The following is a 21,639-nucleotide window of genomic DNA, read 5'->3' as shown; positions in this document are numbered from 1 at the left end:
TAACCATCTGTCTTCTCCACTCTGAGAAACCAGGCTGCTGGAGAAAGTCCAGGGCCACCCCCATCAGTGACTGACCAGGGGACTTCTTTGATGTGCCTCTACTATGCTCTCAAGTTGCTGTGCCAAATCTTTACCCCTCTTCTCAAGCCCTTGGTTCTGCTCCACACATGAACAGATCATGATCATGAATTCAACTTCCCTTTCCATCCAAAAGACATAACTATATTATATCTATCCTCTCTCCCGCCTCCTCCCTCCCCCCTCTCACTCCCTCCACCTTGGAGGAAGGTGGCTATTATACCCCTTCCTGCCCAAGGTTCTTCCCTCTTCCTAAGCTTTGAATCTCCCACTCTGCCTCTGCAAGGGACCTTGGCTTCATCTTTCTCCCTTTTCACAGGCTCCTTTGCTTCAGCCCACAGTTATGCTCAATTCTTTCCCCACCATCTTTAAACAGCTCTCTCTCTTAGTTCAGTGGTCCCTTATTAACTCTTATTAATAAGAGTGGTTCCTTGTCAGTCCGTTTCTCAGTAGATGTTACCAGCACACTTACCCAAGCTGCTGGGCCCTGTAGTACCTAAACTCCCCAGATTAGAGCACGCAGGCATTGATTTATGACAGGGCAGTCTCCCTCACCATCCTTAGCTCCCTGAGGGAGGAGACTGAAGCCTCATTCTTAAGCATTTGATAAATGACCCTGGCCCACTCGCACATACTCAAAACACACAGGACACAGACTTCTCTTGCCCCAATGCCTGTGCTCTCTAATTCCTCCCAGAACTTGGAGTTCTAAGACAGGGAGATATTCAGGAGGGCTAGTCAGTAGGGCAACAGGCACAAATAGGTACTGACAACAGAATTCCCGGTTTGAGCTGGGGGTAATATTCACCTTTCTTCTGAAGCAGGTCAATGGAAATGGCCTCTGAGTTGCCATCTGGGGACAGACAAAACTCAGCTGGAGGCTTCTCAGTCAAGGAAAAGGGGTCTTGGAAGTCAGGGCAAGTCAGTGGTAATGGCTTTACTATTTGACCTGGAAAGAAGAGAAAAATCAATCCTGAGCAACTCTCTTTCCAAGAGTTGCAGCTCAGTTCTGTGCCTTATACCCTGAGGTGGGTTCCTTTGGGACTGACCCCTTCTCTAGCCCTTCCCAGCTGTAGCAGAGCCTGCCCTGGGTGTACTGGGGACCTTGCCCACACACCATTCAGCCGGCAGTTCAGATGGCCAGCAGCACTGAGGGAGCCAGGAAACTCAAAGATGGGGTTCCTTCGGACCAGCCGAGCTTCCTGTGGCCTTCGGTCTAGGCTCCCTGACAAGCCAGGTGGCCCTAGTGGGTTCTTCCTCCTGTATTCCCGCCACTTGAGTGCTTGAGGGGATAGATGGTTGGCTGAAAGCAGACAGATTAGCAGAAGAGACAAGTAAGAGTTAGCAGGAGACAGCATTTCATCTCTACCCAATGGGTCCATATAAAACATGAGGATTGGGAGTGTGTGGATATTATCCACAGATGCTGGGGAAGGAGATGCAAACATTTTAACCTTTGACCCCAGGATAGAGTATAAGAAACCATTCAAAGGGGAGGTGGAAGTGCCTGGGGTCAGGGGGGCAGGCAGTGAAGCTCATACCGTTACTGGGTCTGGAGGCCATGCTGCCCTCACAACCTCCCCGGGCCAGGCTCTCTGCTCGGCTGAGGCTAGATCTCCAGGAGCCCAGAGGAGGCAGGCTTCCTGTCCCATGGAGCCGGTACTCAGCCAAGGTCAGTATCTTCTGATCTTCCTTCTGTGGCTGCTGGGAAGTGGCAGGCTGGACAGCAGGAGGACAGGAGTGGCTCCATGGGGGTGGGCTTTCTGTGGCCTGCTCTGAGGGAGGGGAGCATGAAGTGGAAGCAGAAGAGTCGGTGCTGGGCCCAAAGGGGCCAGCACTTCGAATGGGGGAGTAGCTGCCCAGGGGTGACGGCCGTGAGGTTTCTGGCTCAGGGCCACCTTTCCTGGCACCTCTGTTGGTGGATGCTTGTGACTCCCCTGAAGGAGCTGGGGCTGGGACTTGAGCACTCGGGGCAGCCAGTGGGGCAGGCTGCTGTGCACGGCTGCAGCCCGAGAGGCTGTAGAGCTGGGAAAGGCTGTGGAGGGCCCGGGCCTTGGCCAGCTGCTTGGGGAAGTGGTGCTGGAACACGAAGGGCTGGATGGGCAGCGTGGTTGGCCTCTGCTCCTTGCTGTAGCGAAGGACTGGTCGGCTCTCAGCAACACCCCCTGTGGCAACAGGGATGGAGAAGGAATCAGACAGACACTGAAACCCGCATGAGAGGAAGCAAAGAAGCAGACAGGAGCTGATGTTCACTGTGGAAAAGAGAAGGGATGGGCAGGACCCAGGTTGTAGGCACTGAATGGGGTAGGGGTAATCCAAGCGGGTGGAATCTGACACTGCTCCCCCTTCTTTTGTAAAACTTTTCCTACTGTTTTTATGATACTGAACTGTCTTGTACTCTGACCCTTTCTTCATTTTTTTGACTTCAAAGGTAAGTGTATCTTAAGGCTCAATTCTTATATCTCACTTTATACTTTCTCCCTGGCACTGTTCAAGTTCATACATGCATACAGATGACTCCTGAACTCACAGCTTTAGCCCGACCTTCCTCTTGATCTCTAGATCATTGTGCTTTAGGGTTCTGCTTTCACTTAAAATTTGCTGTTTAAAAACAGTTAGCCTTTCTCCTATCTCCTGATGACTTCCATTTCTGTCAATGGCAGAACCACTACTTTCTTTGTTTCTAAGGCCTAAAGACTTGGAGTCAGAGTCCCAGATTTTCAGGGTCAAGATCATCATCCCTTGTATCCTCTCAAGTCAGCACATTTCACTCTTGAGGAAATCTAACCATAATAAAATATTTCATTACTTGCAGCTAGAATCAGCCTCCTGTTACCGCTATCCACCCACTCCCACTCTTTCATGATCCTGGCATTGGAGCCTCAGAGTCCACATCTGCTCCCTCTACAGAGAGGTGTGTTTCTCAAGACTGGTCCTCTCCTGTTCTTTCAGCCAGTCTTCAGGTCAGCGTCCCGCAAAACATGGGGCTCAGAACTAAACACAAAACTCCAGGACACTGCACGGCAGGAGTGTCTGTGTATGGGCAGTGCTGATACAACATAGTGCACACTGTAAACACCTGAATGAACACAAGGTGGCGCTATAAGCACCCACACCGCCTAATACCCCAGGTGTGGCTCATTAGCACAACTCTGCCGCTCAACAAGCCTGAAGCAGGAATCTGTATCCTCACTTGACAGATGAGGCTACTGGAAATTTAGAGATTAAGTCATTTGCCCAAGGTAACACAACTAGGAAGTGGCAGAGCTAGAATTCTGCCTAAGCCAGGTCTAACTGTTGTTCTCTCTACTACATTGTACTACACATGAAATGGTATCAGGCCATGTTTTCCTATCCCTCATCTTTTCCCACTTATTTACTTCAGGGAGTCTTAAGGGGATGGTGACCACAGCCCCATCAGGGAGGTGTTTCAGAATCACTCCCACGGGGCATTGTCAAACTGCATGCTCCTGTCATCCCCAGTCAGTGCTTAGAGAGCAACCTTCGTGATTCTCCCTCGCTATGCTCCAGCTATATACTTCCTTCTGTCCTTAAACATGCCAAGTTCGTTAACATCTCGGGGCCTTTTGCACCTGCTGTTCTTTCTGTCTGCAATCATCTCATTGTTCAGGCATCAGCTCAAACATCACCTCCTCAGTAAGACCACCTCTGACCACCTCAGCCCCCTCTGGCAAGTCACACTCCTATCTCATTACCCTGGCTTATTTTCTCCTTAGCATTTTTTCACTATCAGAAATTATCTTATTTGTTTATTTTCTATTACTCCTCATAAGGGCTCCAGAAAAGCAGAGTTTTTTATTGCTCATTGTTGTATCCCCAGTGCCTAGAACAGAGCCTGGTACATAGTAGGTACTGAATAAAGATTTGTTAAATGAATGAATCCCCACTGTCACCGTTGGTTCAAGCTAGTTTCACTGCATCCAGAATCTTCTTACATAAATCAGCTTGCTTCCTAAAATACCAATTTTATTTGATCCCCTGTGGCCCCTACTGCCAGCAGAAGATGATCTCCTCAGCCAGGTAGGTGTCCACACCTGCCACAAATTACACTGCTCTCCCCTCAAACTTCCACACCTGCTATCCTTATTGACACCACTCTTCCCAGCCCATTCCCATCTTTAAGCACACTGCTTTTCCCGCTGGGAATGTCTTTTTCCTTCCCACTTACTTAAACATCAGATTTCAAGGCTGAGCTGACCCTCCCAACTGTAGCTTTATTATACCCCCTATATCAAGTATGTTTGAATTAGACTGTTTATTCCTACCCTTTTTAAATCCTCCCTGCTAAGTTCCCAGGATGGGGTTTGAGGCAGAGGAATAAGATCAGGAAAGAAGGGGGACCTACTGTGGGGAGTTGGTCTCTGTTCTACCCTCAGGGAACACAGAGAATAAGTTTTCTCACTTTTCTATGTGACAGCCCTTAAAAAAACTGGAGACAGAGACCACATTCACCCAAGCCTGCTCTTGTGTAGGTGACATGGCCCCAGTCCTTTAGTTCCTTCTTAAAATGGAGTGCCCAGAACTTCCAGGTAAGCACTGACTGGTTCAGAGGAGTGGGGAACTGTCAACTCCTTCCTTCTGGAGTGTATGAATTAATCCAGTCATTTTCACTTTTTGGAAGCCCTTCCAGTCTGCTGACTCATTCTGAGTTTGCAATCAATTAAATATCCCAAATCAACTCAAGTACAGCTTATATATCAAACTTCACATTGGTCTCTGCTTTATTAGTTTTGTTCTTTCCACATTTGGTGAGATCCTTTTGAATCTTGATTCTGCTGCTCAGGATCTCAAAGAGATCTCAGCTTCTTTTGTCATTCGTGAATTCATGGAATTGCCGCTCATTTTTTGATTAAAAAATAGTTGTACAGAATCAAGAGAAGAGCCCTGTGGTAGAACACTGGAGACTTATGCAACAGAACAGCATCTTGATATGAAAAGTCTTATCTAATAGAAAAAACACTTTTAATGCCTGTCCTCTCACCTTTGACCAGGATTGTTCTTACCCTCAGAACAAGGTATATCCCCTGTGCCTAGATACACTCCAGCAGACACTGCAGTCTAAGGGAGTGGGTTCCAAAGAACTCTGGCCAATCCCTGCTGTTTCTGACCCCCTCTTCCTTAGAAACCTCCCAAACCCCAGGCCCCAGGGGCAGCTCTGCAGTGTATGTTCAAGAGCATGAAGTCTTCTGATGGGCTGTGATCTCCCTAAGGGCAGAGATAATACCATTTATGGTTTTTTACCTTTCCTTTGAGAAGCCAACAGACCCAATCTAAGGCTACAGCACAGCAAATTCTCCTTGAGCTCCCTTTCCTCCCAAACTCTCTGAGATCTGGCTTCTGCCCTCACTACTCCCAAATGTTGCTCTCGGATTCTTCAGTCTTAATCTTAGTGATTTCTCTTCGGAACTCACTTGTGGAACCTAACTCTTTTTGAAACTTTCTCCTCCTTTGGTTCCTGTGACTTCTCTCTCTTCCAGTTTTTATTTTCCTGGCTAATTCTTCTCAGTCTCCTTTGAGGGTTGCTCTGCTCACCTTAAATCACTGTATCCCCAGGGCTCTGTCCTTGTTCCCTTTATAACTCCACACATTCTCCCTGGATGCTCTCATCCGCTCACAGCTTCAACTACCACTTTTATTCCAATGACTCTGATCATAGTGGCCTCCTGACCTCCAGGGAGACATCCTTTCCAATCCACCTTCCACCCAAACAACCAGTGATCTTTCTAAAATGCAAATCAAAATGGGCCACTAAACTGTTATAAACAAACAAAAAAATGCCACTTCCCTGATTAAAATCCTTTAATAGTTCCATCCACATTCCACTATGGCTAAACCAAACTATCTGCCATTTCTGGAAAGCATCAAGTTATTCTGTGCCTTTGTGGTTTTGCATAGACTATTGTATGAGCCTAGAATGTTCTTCTTATAAGTCTCCACAAAGCCTATTCCTAATCGTCTTTCTAGACTGTGCTTAAATGTAAATTGTGTCAGCAGTCCTTCTCTGACATGTAAGTCTGTTTAGATACCCCTCTCATAGACCAGGACCACAGACCGCCATCTCTGCGTTTTAATTATCTGCTTGCTTTTCTGTTTCTATCCTTAGAATTCCTTGAGGGCAGAGAATGTCCCTCTCATTTCTCAATCATCAGCACCCACTTAATATAGAGCCTTAATAAAATAATTACTTAAAGGTAATAAAATAAATAGGGAAAGAGCTGGCCTAGGAGGCTTAAAGGTCAAGTGTCAGGTCTCAGGATCTTTGAAGAGTGACTACAATCACTGATCAAAGAATGAACTTCACTGACACCCAGCGTGGTGTGCCTACTGGGCGTGTCCCTTGGCTGTTGGGCATATCCCTGAAGCACTGCAAATTCCTAAATGTCCCAAACTGAACTCATGCCTTATCCCTTTTCCAGTACATCTACTTCTGTGTTTGCAGTCCCTATCCACATATCATCATCTTTCCAGTCACCCAGGCTTAGAATCACAACCTTCTGAGGACTTCCTTTCCCAATATATCAGTCTCTAAGTCCTGCTGATTTTACCTCCTCAGAGTGTTTTTTAGTGTTTCTCCTCCTTCCCCCCATTACCACTATAGGACATGCCCTGGACTGGAAAGATGATCAATCTAGGCTGAGGAACTTCTACCAGTATGGATGGGTGCTTGGCAGGGCCTTATCACTGAGAAGCCCATGCATATATCCTGGTATTCTCCAGCCTCTAGGTTCCTTACCATCAGCTCTGGCTCTTGCATCCCTCTGGGTATGGCTGTTGGCTGAGCTCCCTGGGAGAGCAGGCCCTGGATCCATCAGCTGGGTCAGGTGGCCTTGCCCAGCAGCTCTGAGACCAGCAGGTGGCATCTCACTGGACTGGGGGCCCTGACAGACCTGGGTGGACCAGGGCTCTGGGCCAAGTAGGTCCATGCCTGGCCCCAAAGGCATGGGTGGTAGGCTATGGCTACAGCGAGTGCCCTTATCCAGTGGGTCCACCCTATCTTGTTGGGTTTCTTGGATGGGTGAGAACTCCTGGGAGGAGTCTCCAATGCTCACTCGAAGTGGGGGGGAGCCAGAGCCTGCGACTTTCTTCCGGCCCCTGGCGAGCTCAGCAAAAGAAGTGACCCGCCTAGGTGAGGAGTTAGGCCCAGCCAGGGCTGCAGGGCCCTCACTCAGGCGCACTGGGCAACTCAACATGCGTTCCAGTGAGCCCAGGCGAACAGGAGGGCTTCGCTCAAGGCTGCGATCATAGCTTCGAGAGCGCTGACGTCCAGTGCTAAGGTTAGGGGGTGAAGTATTAGTGTACACTTGCCCCTCAATCACAGCAGGACCCACGGGAGCTGCTGCTTCCTCTGAGGAACCCACTGCTTCTTGTTCCTCTGGCTGGATTTCTGGCTTCTGGAATAGGTAATACTCAGAGGGCTGGCTAGGGCCAGGGCCTGGTGCAGGACTTATCTTCGTGTGTTCCTCAGAGCAGCTAGTAATAGAAGAGCCAGCTGGGCTTGGGGATGATTGGGAGGACAGGTCACAGGTGACAAGTTTATAGTAATTCTGTGTGGCTACAACAAGACGGGCCTGGCTCTGGAAACAGGCTGTGAGGTCAGCCACAGCTGGGCAGGGCTCACAGTGTGGCCGGTAGGAGTTGCAGTTGGCATCGAGCTCAGGAGATGAGGCATGAGGACAACCATAGCCTCCTTCCCTTCCTCCACTGTCAGGGTGGTGGGACTCACAAGACATCTTAGACTCAGCTGGGGAGGTTTGCAGGTCCAGGTAGAAGGCGCCAGAGTCTGAATGGCTGCAGAAGGAAGAGTCACTGCAAGATTGTGGGGCTGAGTTAAGATTGGCACGGGAGTTGCCATGCATCTTGTTGTAGAGGGTGCTGAAGGTGACCAGCACACCATCTGAGCTGTTGCAGGAGGAGTCACTCACATAGCCCATGGACTGGTCAGCCGCCTCGGACTGACTGGATGTGCTACTGCAGCGGCAGTGCTGGGGTCCTGAGCCTGAGCATCTGGGGTTCCTTGGGGATTCATCTGAGCTGAGCTTCCATTCCTGGTCAAAGGAAAAGCCAGAGGTATCACTGGCTCCACCCCCAGTGCCACTCCCACCAGGTCCTGCACACTCATCTAGCTCCATGGTCTCTGCTTCCAGCTCTGGCCGGCAGCAGCGGCTAGTGCTGCACTGCTGGGTATCCAAGGTGGTCACTGGCTCCTGTTCCTGCCCCTCCACCACTCCAGCCCGACAACGTGTTGACCCCCGTGGCCTGCCCACTCTGGGGCCAGGTGGTGGCAGCTGGAAAGAGGATAGCTGGAAGGTGGGCTGGCCAGCCCCATGCAGGTGGAAGGACTGCTGGATGGCACTATCACCAATGCTGTCATTATACAGGTCACCAAGTCCTGGCTCGGCCACACCATCCTGCAGCAAGAAGGGATTGTGTCGTTTAGGGGCCCCGGGGCCTCTTCCATCCCGACCTCTACTCTTGGTGCTGTCTGCAGACTGCGCAGATCCCCCTGGAGCAGAGGGCAGACTGTTGTACAACAGGGAGTCAGCTTGTCCTAGGTCTTGATCAGGCGGGGGGATGCCCAGCTCGGGTGGGCAGAACGGATTGGGTCTTATGCTCCCACTACCTCCACTTGCCCCTCCACAGCACCGCCTGTCTGGCACTTGGCAGTGCACCAGGGGGATATGATGGACGATGAGGGTCTCTCCAGTCAGCTTTGGGGGACTATCCATTCTGGAAAGTTCGAACAAGGGCATCAACAGCACCAGACACTGCCCCCGGAGCCCAGTGGGGCAGAACACATTTCATCAGGAGACCTTGGCACCTGGAGAGAGAGGGAAAGAAAGGGAACCTAATGTCACCTCCCTGGAAGTCAGGGACATGCCCTTCCCCATATCATTTTCAGATGCAGAAGAGCCCAAGAGGAGAAAAGACTCGGTCAGGATGGAGCTTGATAACACAGCCCGACAGGGCAGAGGTACCCCACCACACTTTCTGCATTGCACAGGTCCAGCTCTTGAATTCCCCCTTCATTTTAAGTTCACCATGCATCCACTTGTGCCAACAGGCCAGGCCCCTTTTAATGCCACATATGAAGGTCTGCGGATCTCAGGGACAGAACTTTCTCCTTCTCTTTCAAGGACCCTGTTCTTAGCAGTAAAGGATGACTAGTCCTAAGTACAAAAAAAAGTGTGAATAGTGACATAACTAAGAAGAATCCACCTAGAATGTCAGAAAGGGTACTAGGCGCTGAGGGGATATAGAGATGCCTTAGACACAGCTATAGCATGCAAGTTTACAGATATATGAATAATATATCATGTACTCATAGCAATACGCTATAATTTTGCTAAAAAATATTTTTAAATATACTATATCTTTTGACTCCTATGTCATCTTGAACCCCTTTTCTCCTCCTCTGAGCCCCAGAATCTCTGTCCCTCTCTGATGGCTGTGGGCTAAGGATATGCTCTCTCCTGACTACTGCACTGGAGCTTCTTGAATGCAGAGACCGTGCTGGGCATGAGTGACTGCAAGTATGGCTGATGCCAACCTCTTCCCTCTCAATGGGGGTGGGGTCTACTTTTATCTCTTTTGTATCAACCTCTAGCACAACATCACATAAGGCCTGGCAAACAAGAGAGGCATAATACATTTTTAATATTTGTGTAGCTCAGGGCACAGACCTGAAGTGCCCAAATTCTGCCCAGTTTTAGCCTAGAACTTTCACTACGGGGGTCCCCTAGAAAGTCTTCTCTTCCCAGTTTTACCTCTGATAGGCTAAGGTAAAGTTCTCCCTTGTTCAAGGTTTCCTGGCTCCAAGAACACAGAGCCCATTCTGAGCTTCTCTGGTCTCTTGGCTGGACTGTGGCAGAATGGCCTCCTCACATTCTAGTCTCCTGTGCTACCAAGTTCAGGTCCCAACAGTCTTCACTCCCTCAGACTCCTCATATCTAACTTCTCCTAATTCATTCATTTCTCTTCCTTCCCTTTTCATTCCTATCATTTTCTTTCCACCCACCGTGAGTCTAAATCCCCCATTGCCTAAGTTCTTCATCATTTAGTTGAAGGCTTAATACCACCAACTTTTAAAATTTAACTCATTTAGATCATAGGATTACAGCTCTTCATGTGGAGTATATAAAGAGCTAGGCAAGTCACACATGCTCAAGGACATGAACAGACAATATATTAAAGAAAAAATCCAAATGGCTAATAAATACATGTGTGAGGGACACAGTATTAAAATATAATTATTTGTGTTAAGTTAAATTACATTAAAATTAAAAAGCAAGTATTTACCACCTTTCTTCCTCCTTTCGTTTCTGAGAGTAATGCTCCTTTATTGGACTTCCAAGCCTTTGTGTGTTGATTGGGGTAATGAGTAGGTATGAAGAAAGGCAGAAACTAGAGAGGCTAAACTGAGCTACAAGATTAAGAATTAGAAAAGAAAACATAGGAGTAAATCTCTGGATTAGGCAATGGTTTCTTAGCTACGACACCAAAAGCCCAAGTGATAAATGAGAAAATAGATGAAGTGGACTTCATAAAAATTAAAAACCTTTGTGCTTCAAAGGATACCATCAAGAAAGTGAAAAGACAATCCACAGAATGGGAGAAAATATTTTCAAATCATATATCTGATAAGAGACTCCTGATTAGAATATATAAAGAACTCTTATAGTCATCAATAAACAATAAAAACATATAACCCAACAAAAACTCAACAATAAAAAGACATATAACCCAATTAAAAACTGGGCAAAGAACCTGAATAGACATTTCACCAAAGACAACACACAAATGGTCAATAAGCACGTGAAAAGATGCTCAACATCATTAGTCATTAGAGAAATAAAAACCACAATGAGATACCACTTCACACCCACTACAATGGCTAAGATAAAAGACAGACAATAACAAATGTTGTTGAGGACGTGGAGAAACTGGAACCCTCAAACATCACTGGAGGAATTATAAAATGGTGCGGCCATTTTGGAAAAACAGTCTGGTAGTTCCTCAAAATGTTAAACATTAGAGTTACCATATGACCCAGCAATTCTACTCCTAGGTATATCCCCAAGAGAAATGAAAAACATATGTTCACACAAAAGCTTGTATATGAATATTCATAGCAGCGTTATTCACAGTAGCCAAAAAAGTAGAAACAACCCAAATGTCCATCAACTGATGACTGGATACATGTAATGTGGTCTATCCATATAACAAAATATTACGTAGCAACAAAAGGAATGGAGTACTGATACATGCTATAACACGAATGAACCTCAAAAAGGTAAGTCAAAGAAGCCAGTCATAAAAGGCTTTTTTGTATGATTCCATTTACATGAAATGTCAAAAATGGGCAAATCCACAGAAAGACAAAGTAGATTAGTGATTGCCAGGGACTGGGAACTGGGGAGTGACTGCTCATGGGTACAAAGGTTCTCTTTGGAGTGGGTGATGAAAATGTTCTGAAATCAGACAGTGGCGATGGTTACACAAGTCTGTTATTAAAATCAAAACTACAGAATTTTATGGTATGTGAATTATATCTTAACAAAGCCATTATTTATTTTTTTTTTCTTAATTTTATTTATTTATTTATTTTCCCCCCAAAGCCCCAGTAGAGAGTTGTATGTCATAGCTGCACATCCTTCTAGTTGCTGTATGTGGGACACAGTCTCAGCATGGCCAGAGAAGTGGTGCGTCTGTGCGCGCACGGGATCCGAACCTGGGCCGCCAGTAGTGGAGCACGCACACTTAACCGCTAAGCCACGGGGCTGGCCCTGATTTTGGGTTATTTTTAATTTTATTCTTTTTGCTTCATCTGTATTTTCTAATTTGTATATAATAAATACCCATTATGTACATAATTTAAAGTTTTTTTTCTTTAAATGCTACAGATACTGTGGGTTCGGGGCTTGGGGAGGGAGCTTCCCCTTACACATGTTACTGGGTTTCCCCAGGGTCCAGGCCATAATCCAAGGCCTAGACTAAAAGGACCATAGAGAACGTTCTTGTACATATAGCAGTAATTTTAGGAGTACCTATTGGCTACAGCCATCACTTGATCTTCAATGAATACTCTCTATCCCCGCCCCCACTTTTAAAGCACCATTTTCAAGAGGCATTTACAAGTATACACACATAAGAATTTATGATTTTGACTCACAGAACCATTACTGGGTCATATATGCATTCAAATGACAAAACAAAGTGACACACAGAGTCTAGAAAGCTGATCCTCTAAACTAGGGATAAAGAACAAACGGATATGGAAGGTGACGAAGAACCTAAGAACCTTTGGCTGGAGGGTGCTGGTATTATAATATTATGTTTACATGTCTGTCCCCCAGACTAGAGTGTGGTTCTTTGAGGTCAGAAACTGTGATACAGTCAACACTGTGTCCCTAGAACCTACACAGTGCTTGAAACACGGTAGGTGCTTGGTTATTTGTTGACTCCTATTTTTTTTTTTTTTTAAGATTTTATTTATTTATTTATTTTCCCCCCAAAGCCCCAGCAGATAGTTCCACGTCATAGCTGCACATCCCTCTAGTTGCTGTATGTGGGACACGGGCCCAACATGGCCGGAGAAGCGGTGCGTGCCCCGGATCCGAACCCGGGCTACCAGCAGTGGAGCGCGCAGACTCAACCGCTAAGCCACAGGGCCGGCCCTTGTTGACTCCTATTTTACCCATTTAAAAAATTGACTTGTCTTTTTATTATTGAGTTGTAGGCGTTTTTTATTTATTGTGGACACAAGTCCTTTGTCAGACATAGGTCTTGAGAATATTTTCTCTCAGCCCGTGGCTTGCTTATTTGTTTTCTTAATGGTGCTTTTTAATTAATAGAAAATTTTAATTTTATGAAGTCCCATTATGGAGTTTTTTTCTTTTATGGTTAAAGTTTTCTGCGTCCTGAGAAATCTTTGCCTATCTCAAGATCATAAAGAAATTTTCCTGTTGTTTTCTAAAAGCTGTATAGTTTTAGCTTTTACATTTAGGTTGTGTTGAATCCTATTTTAAGTGTAAAGCTCTTTCACTGGTTGATTTCATTTAATTTTATATTTTTGTATCTCAGAGAAGGTCTTATTTCCTCCTGATCTCCACACAACCAGAGGAAATGCCTAATAGTTCCTCCACAGACAACTCCAGTTCAGCCAACTCAGGTGAAGCTCTGCAGATATCTTGTGAGATTTTGTATTCATGCCTTTCCCTCTATACTTTCACATTTTTTACAAAGCACTTTTTTATGTATGTCATCTCACTGATCCTCATAACAACTCTCAAAAGTGGGCAAAGCCCCTTTCATGTTAAAAAATAAGGAAATCAACAACCACAAAAATGAAATGACTTGCCCAAGATCACTCAGGGAATAAATGACAGAATTAAGATGGGACTCAGGAATCCTAACTTTTGACCTTTTTTCTTGATCAGTTAAGAATGTAATGAGTATATTGTACACATGACCTGATTTCAAACCCCACAGAGCACACTTACTGAAAGCATCTCTCTTAGACTTCTTTCCTGGGAGTGACTTGTTCTATAACAAGACAAGTTTAACACTGTGGCCTATGAGCCCTAACAGAGGTGAGAGAAAACCAGGAAGTGGAAGAGCTCCTTCCAGACTCTGTTTGTGCCCTGATTAAACGGAGAGACACAGCAGATGAAGACGGGGAAGGAACAGAGACTCCAAAATACGAAGAAATGGAAGAAAGCTTCTCAGATGATGGGCCATCTAGATATGCCAACTTGGTAGATAGTGGAGTGGTGGGCTCAGCCAGCATAAAGTTATGAAGTCTAGCTCTCCAGAATCAGGGAAAGCTTTCCATGAGGGCCCTTTTCCTGGGCCTCATCCCAATGAGTGTCTCTTGGGACCTATCATAATAACACTATTTATTAGTGGTCATTTACTGAGCACTTACATGCCAGGTGATTTACACATATTGTTTCTAATTCCACTATAACCCTTTAAAGGAGGCTAATCACTCCCATTTTACAGATGAGAAAACTGAAGCTCAGTCAGTATAAGTAGTTTGCCCACAATTACACAGCTGGGCATGCAAACCCAGGTCTGCCCAATTCTTTTTTTTTTTCTTTTTGTGAGGAACATCAGCCCTGAGCTAACATCCATGCCAATCCTCCTCTTTTTGCTGAGGAAGACCGGCTCTGAGATAACATCTATTGCCAATCCTCCTCCTGTTTTTCCCCCAAAGCCACAGTAGATAGTTGTATGTCATAGTTGCACATCCTTCTAGTTGCTGTATGTGGGACGCGGCCTCAGCATAGCTGGACAAGTGGTGTGTCGGTGCGCGCCGGGGATCCAAACCCAGGCTGCCAGTAGTGGAGCACGCACACTTAACCGCTAAGCCACAGGGCAGGCCCTGCCCAGTTCTTAATTCTTTCCACTATAACTGCCTCCCAAAGAAGAGGATCAGGGCCACGCCCTCTTCCTGAAGTCCCTGCATTTACTCTGCCACCACAGCAGCTGCTTCCTACCCTTCCTGGATAGCCCCAAGCTCTAGCCTCCACTTACATAGTTTGTGTTTACCCACTTCTCTATTCTCTGAACTTACAGTCCCTTTCATATTACTGCCCCATGCTCTAATAACACTCTTCAATCCCACCTCCTGCCCCAGATCACAGCCCTAATCTCCCTGCCCCATTCACAGTCCCCAAGGCCCCTTTCCCCTGCTCTGTAGTGCACATCCCTAGATGCTTCCTGGGAACTAACAACCTTCCACAACTTCCCAGTGTATTTCCCAACCACACACTCGCACAACATGGAACTACTGACTCCTATTAGCCTATGTTTTTGAATAGGCTAATAGGACCTTTTCCTTGACCAGCCAAGGTGGTCAATGGAAATGGAAATTTAAGGAACTCTTTTTGGTCATCAGCATCTTTCTGCCAGTCACAGAAGCCCTTCCCTCTGTTTTTGGCCTCCTGAAGGAGGAAGGGGAAGACAGTGGTACTCAGTTGCTATTCTCTAGCAATCTGACCTTGACCTGAGATCTGATGACTAGCCTCAGTAGCACTGATAACGTTTTTCCTGTCTGGGTCCTCTCTTGGGGAGGACTGAAGGGTAGAGAGCAGGAGGGTAGATTCGGGAGTATCAGCTTACGCTTAGGTCTCTTCCTGTTAGGAATCTAAGTCTGTATAAGAAGACTGATTATAACAGGTCAGGTGCCCAAGGCATTACAGGGACTGCCCCCACCCCCAGCCCCCCATACAGGGTGGAGCTTCTTGGTCAACATTCTTTCTTACTTCATCCTCACCTGGAGCCTGCTGGCTCCCATAGCACCAGAGATATGGTATGTGTGTCTATGAGCATGTATGTATGTGTGTGAAGGGAAAGGATGAGCTCGATGCTTCCCAGCCCCGTCTCTTGAAAGCTGCGTGGATCCCTGCATGTTCTCCATCATAAACTTGTAGTAGATTTAGGGGTGTCTCCTCCCATTAAGCCTTTATTTCTAGATCTGACCCCTTCCACCCTGACCTACACTATAGCAGCTTCATTAGAAATGCCCAGAAAGGAAGGAGGGGATCTTCTGCTTCTTGACAAAACAGCATTAGCCCAAGACGGCTTTTCCCCACCTCTGCACCACAGCCCAATGTATGCATGGACAAGCTTGTCTAATGTTTGCTCTCATGCTCACTCTCACTCTCTCTCCCTTTCGGAAAGACAAAGCCAACCCTCAGAAGCCAGGGCTCAAACGTGCTGATGGGTTATCCTGGCGTCTCTGCCCTGCCCCTCCCCCCAGCTCCCCCGAGCCATACCTCTGCAAGGAGCCTTGAGCTGTACCCGGAGGCTTCTGTTCCTTTTGCACTCTGATCAAGCTCTACCTTGACAGTTCCAGCTGAGGCACTGTTCCACAGGACCACACAGGAGGAACTGGGCCGACTTCCTGAGATCTGATTTCTGTTAATACAATGGCATCGCTGCTAATGCAGGGAGGCTGCGCAATCCCAGCCCCAGTATCCTTGCTGCTGCCGCTGCCGTTGGTGCTGTGGTGACGTTGCTGCCAAGGGAAGGGGGAAGGGAAAGGAGCGGGCATGTCCACAGTACAGCCGCTCAGCACTCCCTCCCTGTCAGTCCCTGTGGGCCTTTAGCCTAAAGGAAGGGGGAGGGGAGAGAAAGGAGCCAGCCACAGCGGCAGCCAGTGCTGGAAGAGGAGAACTCTCAAGGCAGCAAAGAAAATGAGGGAGAGCTGGGCCTAGCTCCTCTCTTGTCCCTAGGAGCCTCGGGGAAAAAGTCTGGGCAGAGGCTTAGAGCTTCCTTCCTTCCTCAGGCCCCTCCTTTTAGATCTTACCCAGAAACCTCTCCCTCCTCTTTTCACCCACTCTGAATGACTCCTTGTTTTCCAGCTTTTTTTTTTCACTAGGATTCCAGACTAGCCTTGGGGTGGAGTAGCCAGCCAGGGAGGCGGTTCCTGAAGACCCGAAGGGAGGCTGCAGAGACCAGTCCTCGTGGATGCCCAGCTAGACCTGGGGTTAGTCTTTCTAGGGTGTGCCTCTTCAGAGAAATGGGGACTGTCGCAGAAGAAAGAGAGACTGGGCCATTGTTCTATGCATAGAGTGGTAGTGAGCCTTAGGACAAGTTGGCTGAAGGTCCCCTTCCTAACACAGGGACCAATTCAGTTCCCTGGATCTTCAACGGGTCTGCTGGTGTGGCTAGAGCAGAACCTTCCCTCTCATCTACATCACTTTTTGTTCAGTGCTGAGTGGGGCCCAGCTGGGCCTGTGGGGAGGCAGAATCCATCTGGCCAAGCCGAGAGGCCAGGAAGCCTATTATTCTAGGGAAAGGAAGGCTAAGGAAAGGGAGTGGTCTCCCGTAGGCCAGAGAAAAATCTCAGTTCTGCCTGCAGATCTACAGAGCCCTCCACCCCTTCCCTGCTCTACCCTCCTCAGGTTCTGGGCCAGTTCTGTGGGAATCAGTAAACAGTGGAGAAGTCACAGCCAGAGCCAACTGTACAGTAAGTAGCAGCACTGTCTCTGTCCACTTCATGCCACTGCCCCCTGCTGCTACCCTTGAACACAGAGATGGTCTCAAGCTAGGCTTGGCCCCCAAGCATTAGCTCCGCCTAGGGCTCCTCCCAGTGTTGACAACTATCTGGACTCTATAGCCAAGCCCTTGGATTTCAGGTCCCTAGAAAGAAGCCTTGGGTCCACTGGCCAGCACCACAGCAGCCACCGCTCAGGATCCAGAAGAGATGTAGTTTCTTTCCCCTATTGCTTCTTCCATTTGCTATGAGACCCACGTGCCCATTGACCATATGCTGAGATGTGCTGAGTTGTAGAGAGAAGAACAGAAGCGGCTAAAGACCCCAAAACCTATCTCCAACCTTGACTTATTTGAGGGGCCATGGCCCCTTGATCCTACAAAGCAGGAAACAATGAGGAAGGGAAGGAGACAAAGACACTGCTGTTAATAAAAATAACCATTAGGGACACTTCCAGGGAAGCTGAAAGGAGCAGAAATGGTGTCGTCGTACTTCCCTCTCCCCTAGCTGACACAGACCTCACAGGGGGTTGGATAAGCAGCTGCAGGCTAGGGCAGAGTCAATCTCCATGGCCAAGTGCTTGGAGTTCTAGCTTCTTATTGTGAGAGGTCTGGGCCCAGCCTCTAAATTCTGTGAGGCTAAGCCATGCACTGCACTGGACAGCCACTGCTTAGGAAATGTTTTCAGGGGCTGGCCCAGTGGCATAGCGGTTAAGTGTGTGCGCTCTGCTTCGGCGGCCCGGGGTTCGCAGGTTCAGAATCCAGGCGCACACCGACGCACCGCTTGTCAAGCCATGCTGTGGCAGCGTCCCATATAAAGTAGAGGAGGATGGGCACAGATGTTAGTCCAGGGCCAATCTTCCTCAGCAAAAAGAGGAGGATTGGCATTGGATATTAGCTCAGGGCTAATCTTTCTCACACACACAAAAAAGGAAATGTTTTCAGGTGCCTATAGAAGGTGGAAGCATATTTTCCATGCTTGGCTTACTTCACCACCTCACAGACCACATTGTCACCTACTTTCCACCCACTTCTGCCAAAGATCTATAGGGCTTTTGATGAAAGATCAAATTATACTCTGGCTAGAAACAAAATACAAATACTGTCACATTGTAAACCTCAATTGCCTCCTAACTAGTCTTCTCACCTGCAATTTACCTTCTAGTACTGCCAGATTCATCTCCCTAAAGCACCATCTTTCTTCAATATGTTACTCCTCCTGCCCCTTTTAATGGTTTCCCATTACCCAGAGAATCAAGTTCAAACTCCTCATTTTGGCTTTCAAGGTCCTCTATCTTGGCTGTCTACTCCCTCTCTACCCAAACTTACTTCCCACACCCCATCATGTAGTGCTTCAAATCTGTTTCATAAGCTCATTTCCACTCTGCTGCATTTGTTCAGATTCTCCTGCCTGTTACACTTGGCTATACTCAGAATTATCCAAAACCTACAAGGCCCAGATCAACTCCTCCATCAAGTCTTCAGTGATCACCCCAGAGCCAGAAATGATCTGTCTTCTGAACCCATGGCTGCAGGTTGTTGATTTTACAGAAAAGAAAAAAAAATCCCACAAAAACCAGGAGATCAATATAGGAGTGCCAATTTCTTATATTGCCAAGTAGCATCATTAAAAAAAATAAGACTTTTACATCAACTGTCATCATCTTTTCATAAAAGAAAGCATACTGTCATTATTTTTCTCATTTGATTGCATACTGATGCAAACTTCACCAGAAACTAGCGTCAGTCCATGAGAGATTTTGATTAAGTAAATCATTTATCACTTGACATGGTTATTGTTCTTTTTGCATATCCACCTTAATGTCTCATCCAGACTGCAAAGTCCAAGTTATAGTCATCTTTTTATTCCCAATATCCAGCACATAAGACAGTATCATTTTCATTTTGTGTTTCTCATAAAACCTAGCATAGTCCTTGGCATATAGAAGGTGGTTAGTCAAGAGTCTCAGTGAAGAAGAGTAGTCTAAAAAGAGATGTTCCTTGAGTGTATGTGAGAGTGAGTGGTGGCCAGACCTGACTCAAAAGGCTGGGAAAAGAAGACCCCTGCTGTTCATGTGAAAAAAAAGATGTATTAAAAGAAAGTTTAGAAAGAAAAGGAATAACTCTTCATGACTTTGAGTTAGGCAACGCATTCTTAGACATGATACCAAAAGTACAAGCGACAAAAGAAAAAATAGATAAGATAGACTTCTTAAAAATGTTAGACTTTGGTGCTTCAAAGGACACAATCAAGACAGTGAAAAGACAACCCACAGAATGGGAGAAAATATTTGCAAATCATATATCTGATAAGGAACTTCTATCCAGAATATATAAAGAACTCTTACAACTCAATAATAAAAAGACATATAACCCAATTAAAAAATGAGCAGAGGATATGAATGGACACATCTCTAAAGAAGACATACAAATGGTCAGTAAGCACATTAGAAGAATCTCAACATCATTCGATGTAAGGGAAGTGCAAATCAAAACTACAATGAGATCCTACTTCACCCGACTAGAATGGCTAAAATCAAAAAGTCAGCATTGATGATAATGTGGAGAAATCAGAACCCTCATATGTTGCTGGGAGGATTGTAAAATGGTGCAGTCACTTTGGAAAACAGTCTAGCAGTTCCTCAAAATGTTAAACACAGAATTACCATATGACCCAGAAATTTTACTGCTTGATACATCCCCAAAAGAAATGAAAATATATGTTCACACAAAAGCTTACATATGAATGTTCATAGCAGCATTGTTCGTAATAGTCAAAAAGTGAGAACAACCCAAATATCCATCAACAGATGGATATGTGAAATGTGGTATATTCATAAAATGGAATATTATTCAGCAATAAAAAGGAGTAAGTACTGAAATACATGACAACATAGATGAACCTTGAAAACATTATGCTAAGTGAAAGAAACCAAACACAAAAGATCACATATTGTTTGACTGCATTTATATGAAATGTCCAGACCAGGCAAATCTGTGGAAACAAAAAGTAGATTAGTGGCTCCCAGGGACTTGGGGGAGGGGAAGATCAGGAATGATTGTTAATGGGTACGGGATTTCTTATTGGGATGATGCAAATGTCCTAAAATTAGATTATGGTAATGGTTGCACAACTCTGTGAATATACTAAAAACAACTGAATTGCATACTTTAAATAGTGAAACATATGGCAAATCAATTATAGCTCAATAAAGCTGTTAAAAAAAAGCAGCAGCAGGGGCTGGCCTGGTGGCATAGTGGTTAAGTTTGCACGCTCCACTTCGGTGGCCCGGGGTTTGCAGGTTTGGATCCTGGGCGTGCACCAATGCACCACTCGTCAGTCCATGCTGTGGCGGTGTCCCATATAAAGTAGAGGAAGATGGGCACAGATGTTAGCCCAGGGCCAACCTTCCTCAGCAAAAAGAGGAGGATTGGCATGGATGTTAGCTCAGGGCTGATCTTCCTCACTCACACACACACAAACAAACAAAAAAACCCAGCAGCAGCAGTGAATGGTGTTGCTCATATCCACAGGGGCAGAAGTCTTTGAAAGCTCTGTAACTGGGTGGGGCTGGGGTAGGGTGGGGTGCTGGAATCTCAGTGGTACCAGAAAGCGGAGGGTATCACTGACATGTCAACCCAAGGACTTCAGGCAATTCTCTCTTTCTTCTGTTTTTTCAACACCAAAATTCTTAAAAGAAGGGACTATGTTAACTCTACTTTCTCCTTAACCATTTCTTCATCACCAGAAGTCTATCTTCTTCTAATACTTGAACTGTCTGAAGCACTTATAATTTTTGAACTTATAACATTTAAATTGTCTGACACTTAGCCATCCTCTACTACTGAAAACCCTCTTTTCCTTTCTATCACACCAACTCTCCTAGTTCAACCTCTTAGATCATTCTTTCTTCATTGTTTAATAAAACAATAACTGGTCCATATTTAAACGCAGATTTACAGCAAGGCTCAGATCTGAAGTCTTTTCAACCTGAGAAGTGTTTAGCCCTTCCCACTATACTGTTGATTTCCAAATCTTTCATTCTTCCTGAACTTACCAATGCCCAATAGCCTACTAGGTTCTTCTTACAATTACCTCAAATTCAACACATCTAAAGCCAAATTGGTTTTTCTATTTCAAATCATCTTTCTTTGGACGACCAGTAACACAAGCTTGAAAATCTACGAGTTATCTGGAATCTCTTTACATTCCATCACCAAGACATGCTGAGTCTTCCTTCTAATGTTTTAGGCATTGATCTAATAAATTTATCGTGCTTTTACTATATTCCAACTATTATGTTAAGTACTTACTTACATTATCTCATTTAATCCATATAACTACTCTCCAAGCTAAGTATTATTATCTCTATTTTACAGATGAGAAATCTGAGGCACAGGGATATTAAATAATCTTCCTAAGACAACTCAGTCAGTAAACGTCTGACTCCAAACTCAGTGTTCTTAACCACTTGTTACATTGCCTGTCAAGTTTCCATCCCCACTCCTATCATCCTAATTCAGACCTGCATTCTCTCT

The 21,639-nt window shown here is 45.9% G+C and overlaps 1 protein-coding gene across 4 annotated transcripts in view; it reads right to left on the bottom strand.

Annotated features, from left to right (window-relative positions):
* RUSC2 (RUN and SH3 domain containing 2) overlaps window positions 1–21,639 on the bottom strand; it is a 68,459-nt gene that overhangs the window by 5,999 nt on the left and 40,821 nt on the right. For 2 of the 4 annotated variants that reach the window (XM_058523458.1, XM_058523460.1), the window contains 4 exons: window positions 6,833–8,917; window positions 1,620–2,243; window positions 1,196–1,381; window positions 887–1,027 (listed from right to left, as the gene is read on the bottom strand). In XM_058523458.1, coding sequence (XP_058379441.1) covers window positions 887–1,027; window positions 1,196–1,381; window positions 1,620–2,243; window positions 6,833–8,849 — 2,968 coding nt within the window. In that variant the 5' untranslated portion in view covers window positions 8,850–8,917. Of the gene's footprint in view, window positions 1–886; window positions 1,028–1,195; window positions 1,382–1,619; window positions 2,244–6,832; window positions 8,918–15,878; window positions 16,357–21,639 lie in introns of those variants that run through there. The other 2 variants (XM_058523459.1, XM_058523461.1) reach the window with 2 other exon arrangements.

Source organism: Diceros bicornis, chromosome 28 (assembly GCF_020826845.1).
Source record: "Diceros bicornis minor isolate mBicDic1 chromosome 28, mDicBic1.mat.cur, whole genome shotgun sequence".
Taxonomy (NCBI): Eukaryota; Metazoa; Chordata; class Mammalia; order Perissodactyla; family Rhinocerotidae; genus Diceros; species Diceros bicornis.
This window is presented reverse-complemented; position numbering and strand designations above follow the sequence as displayed.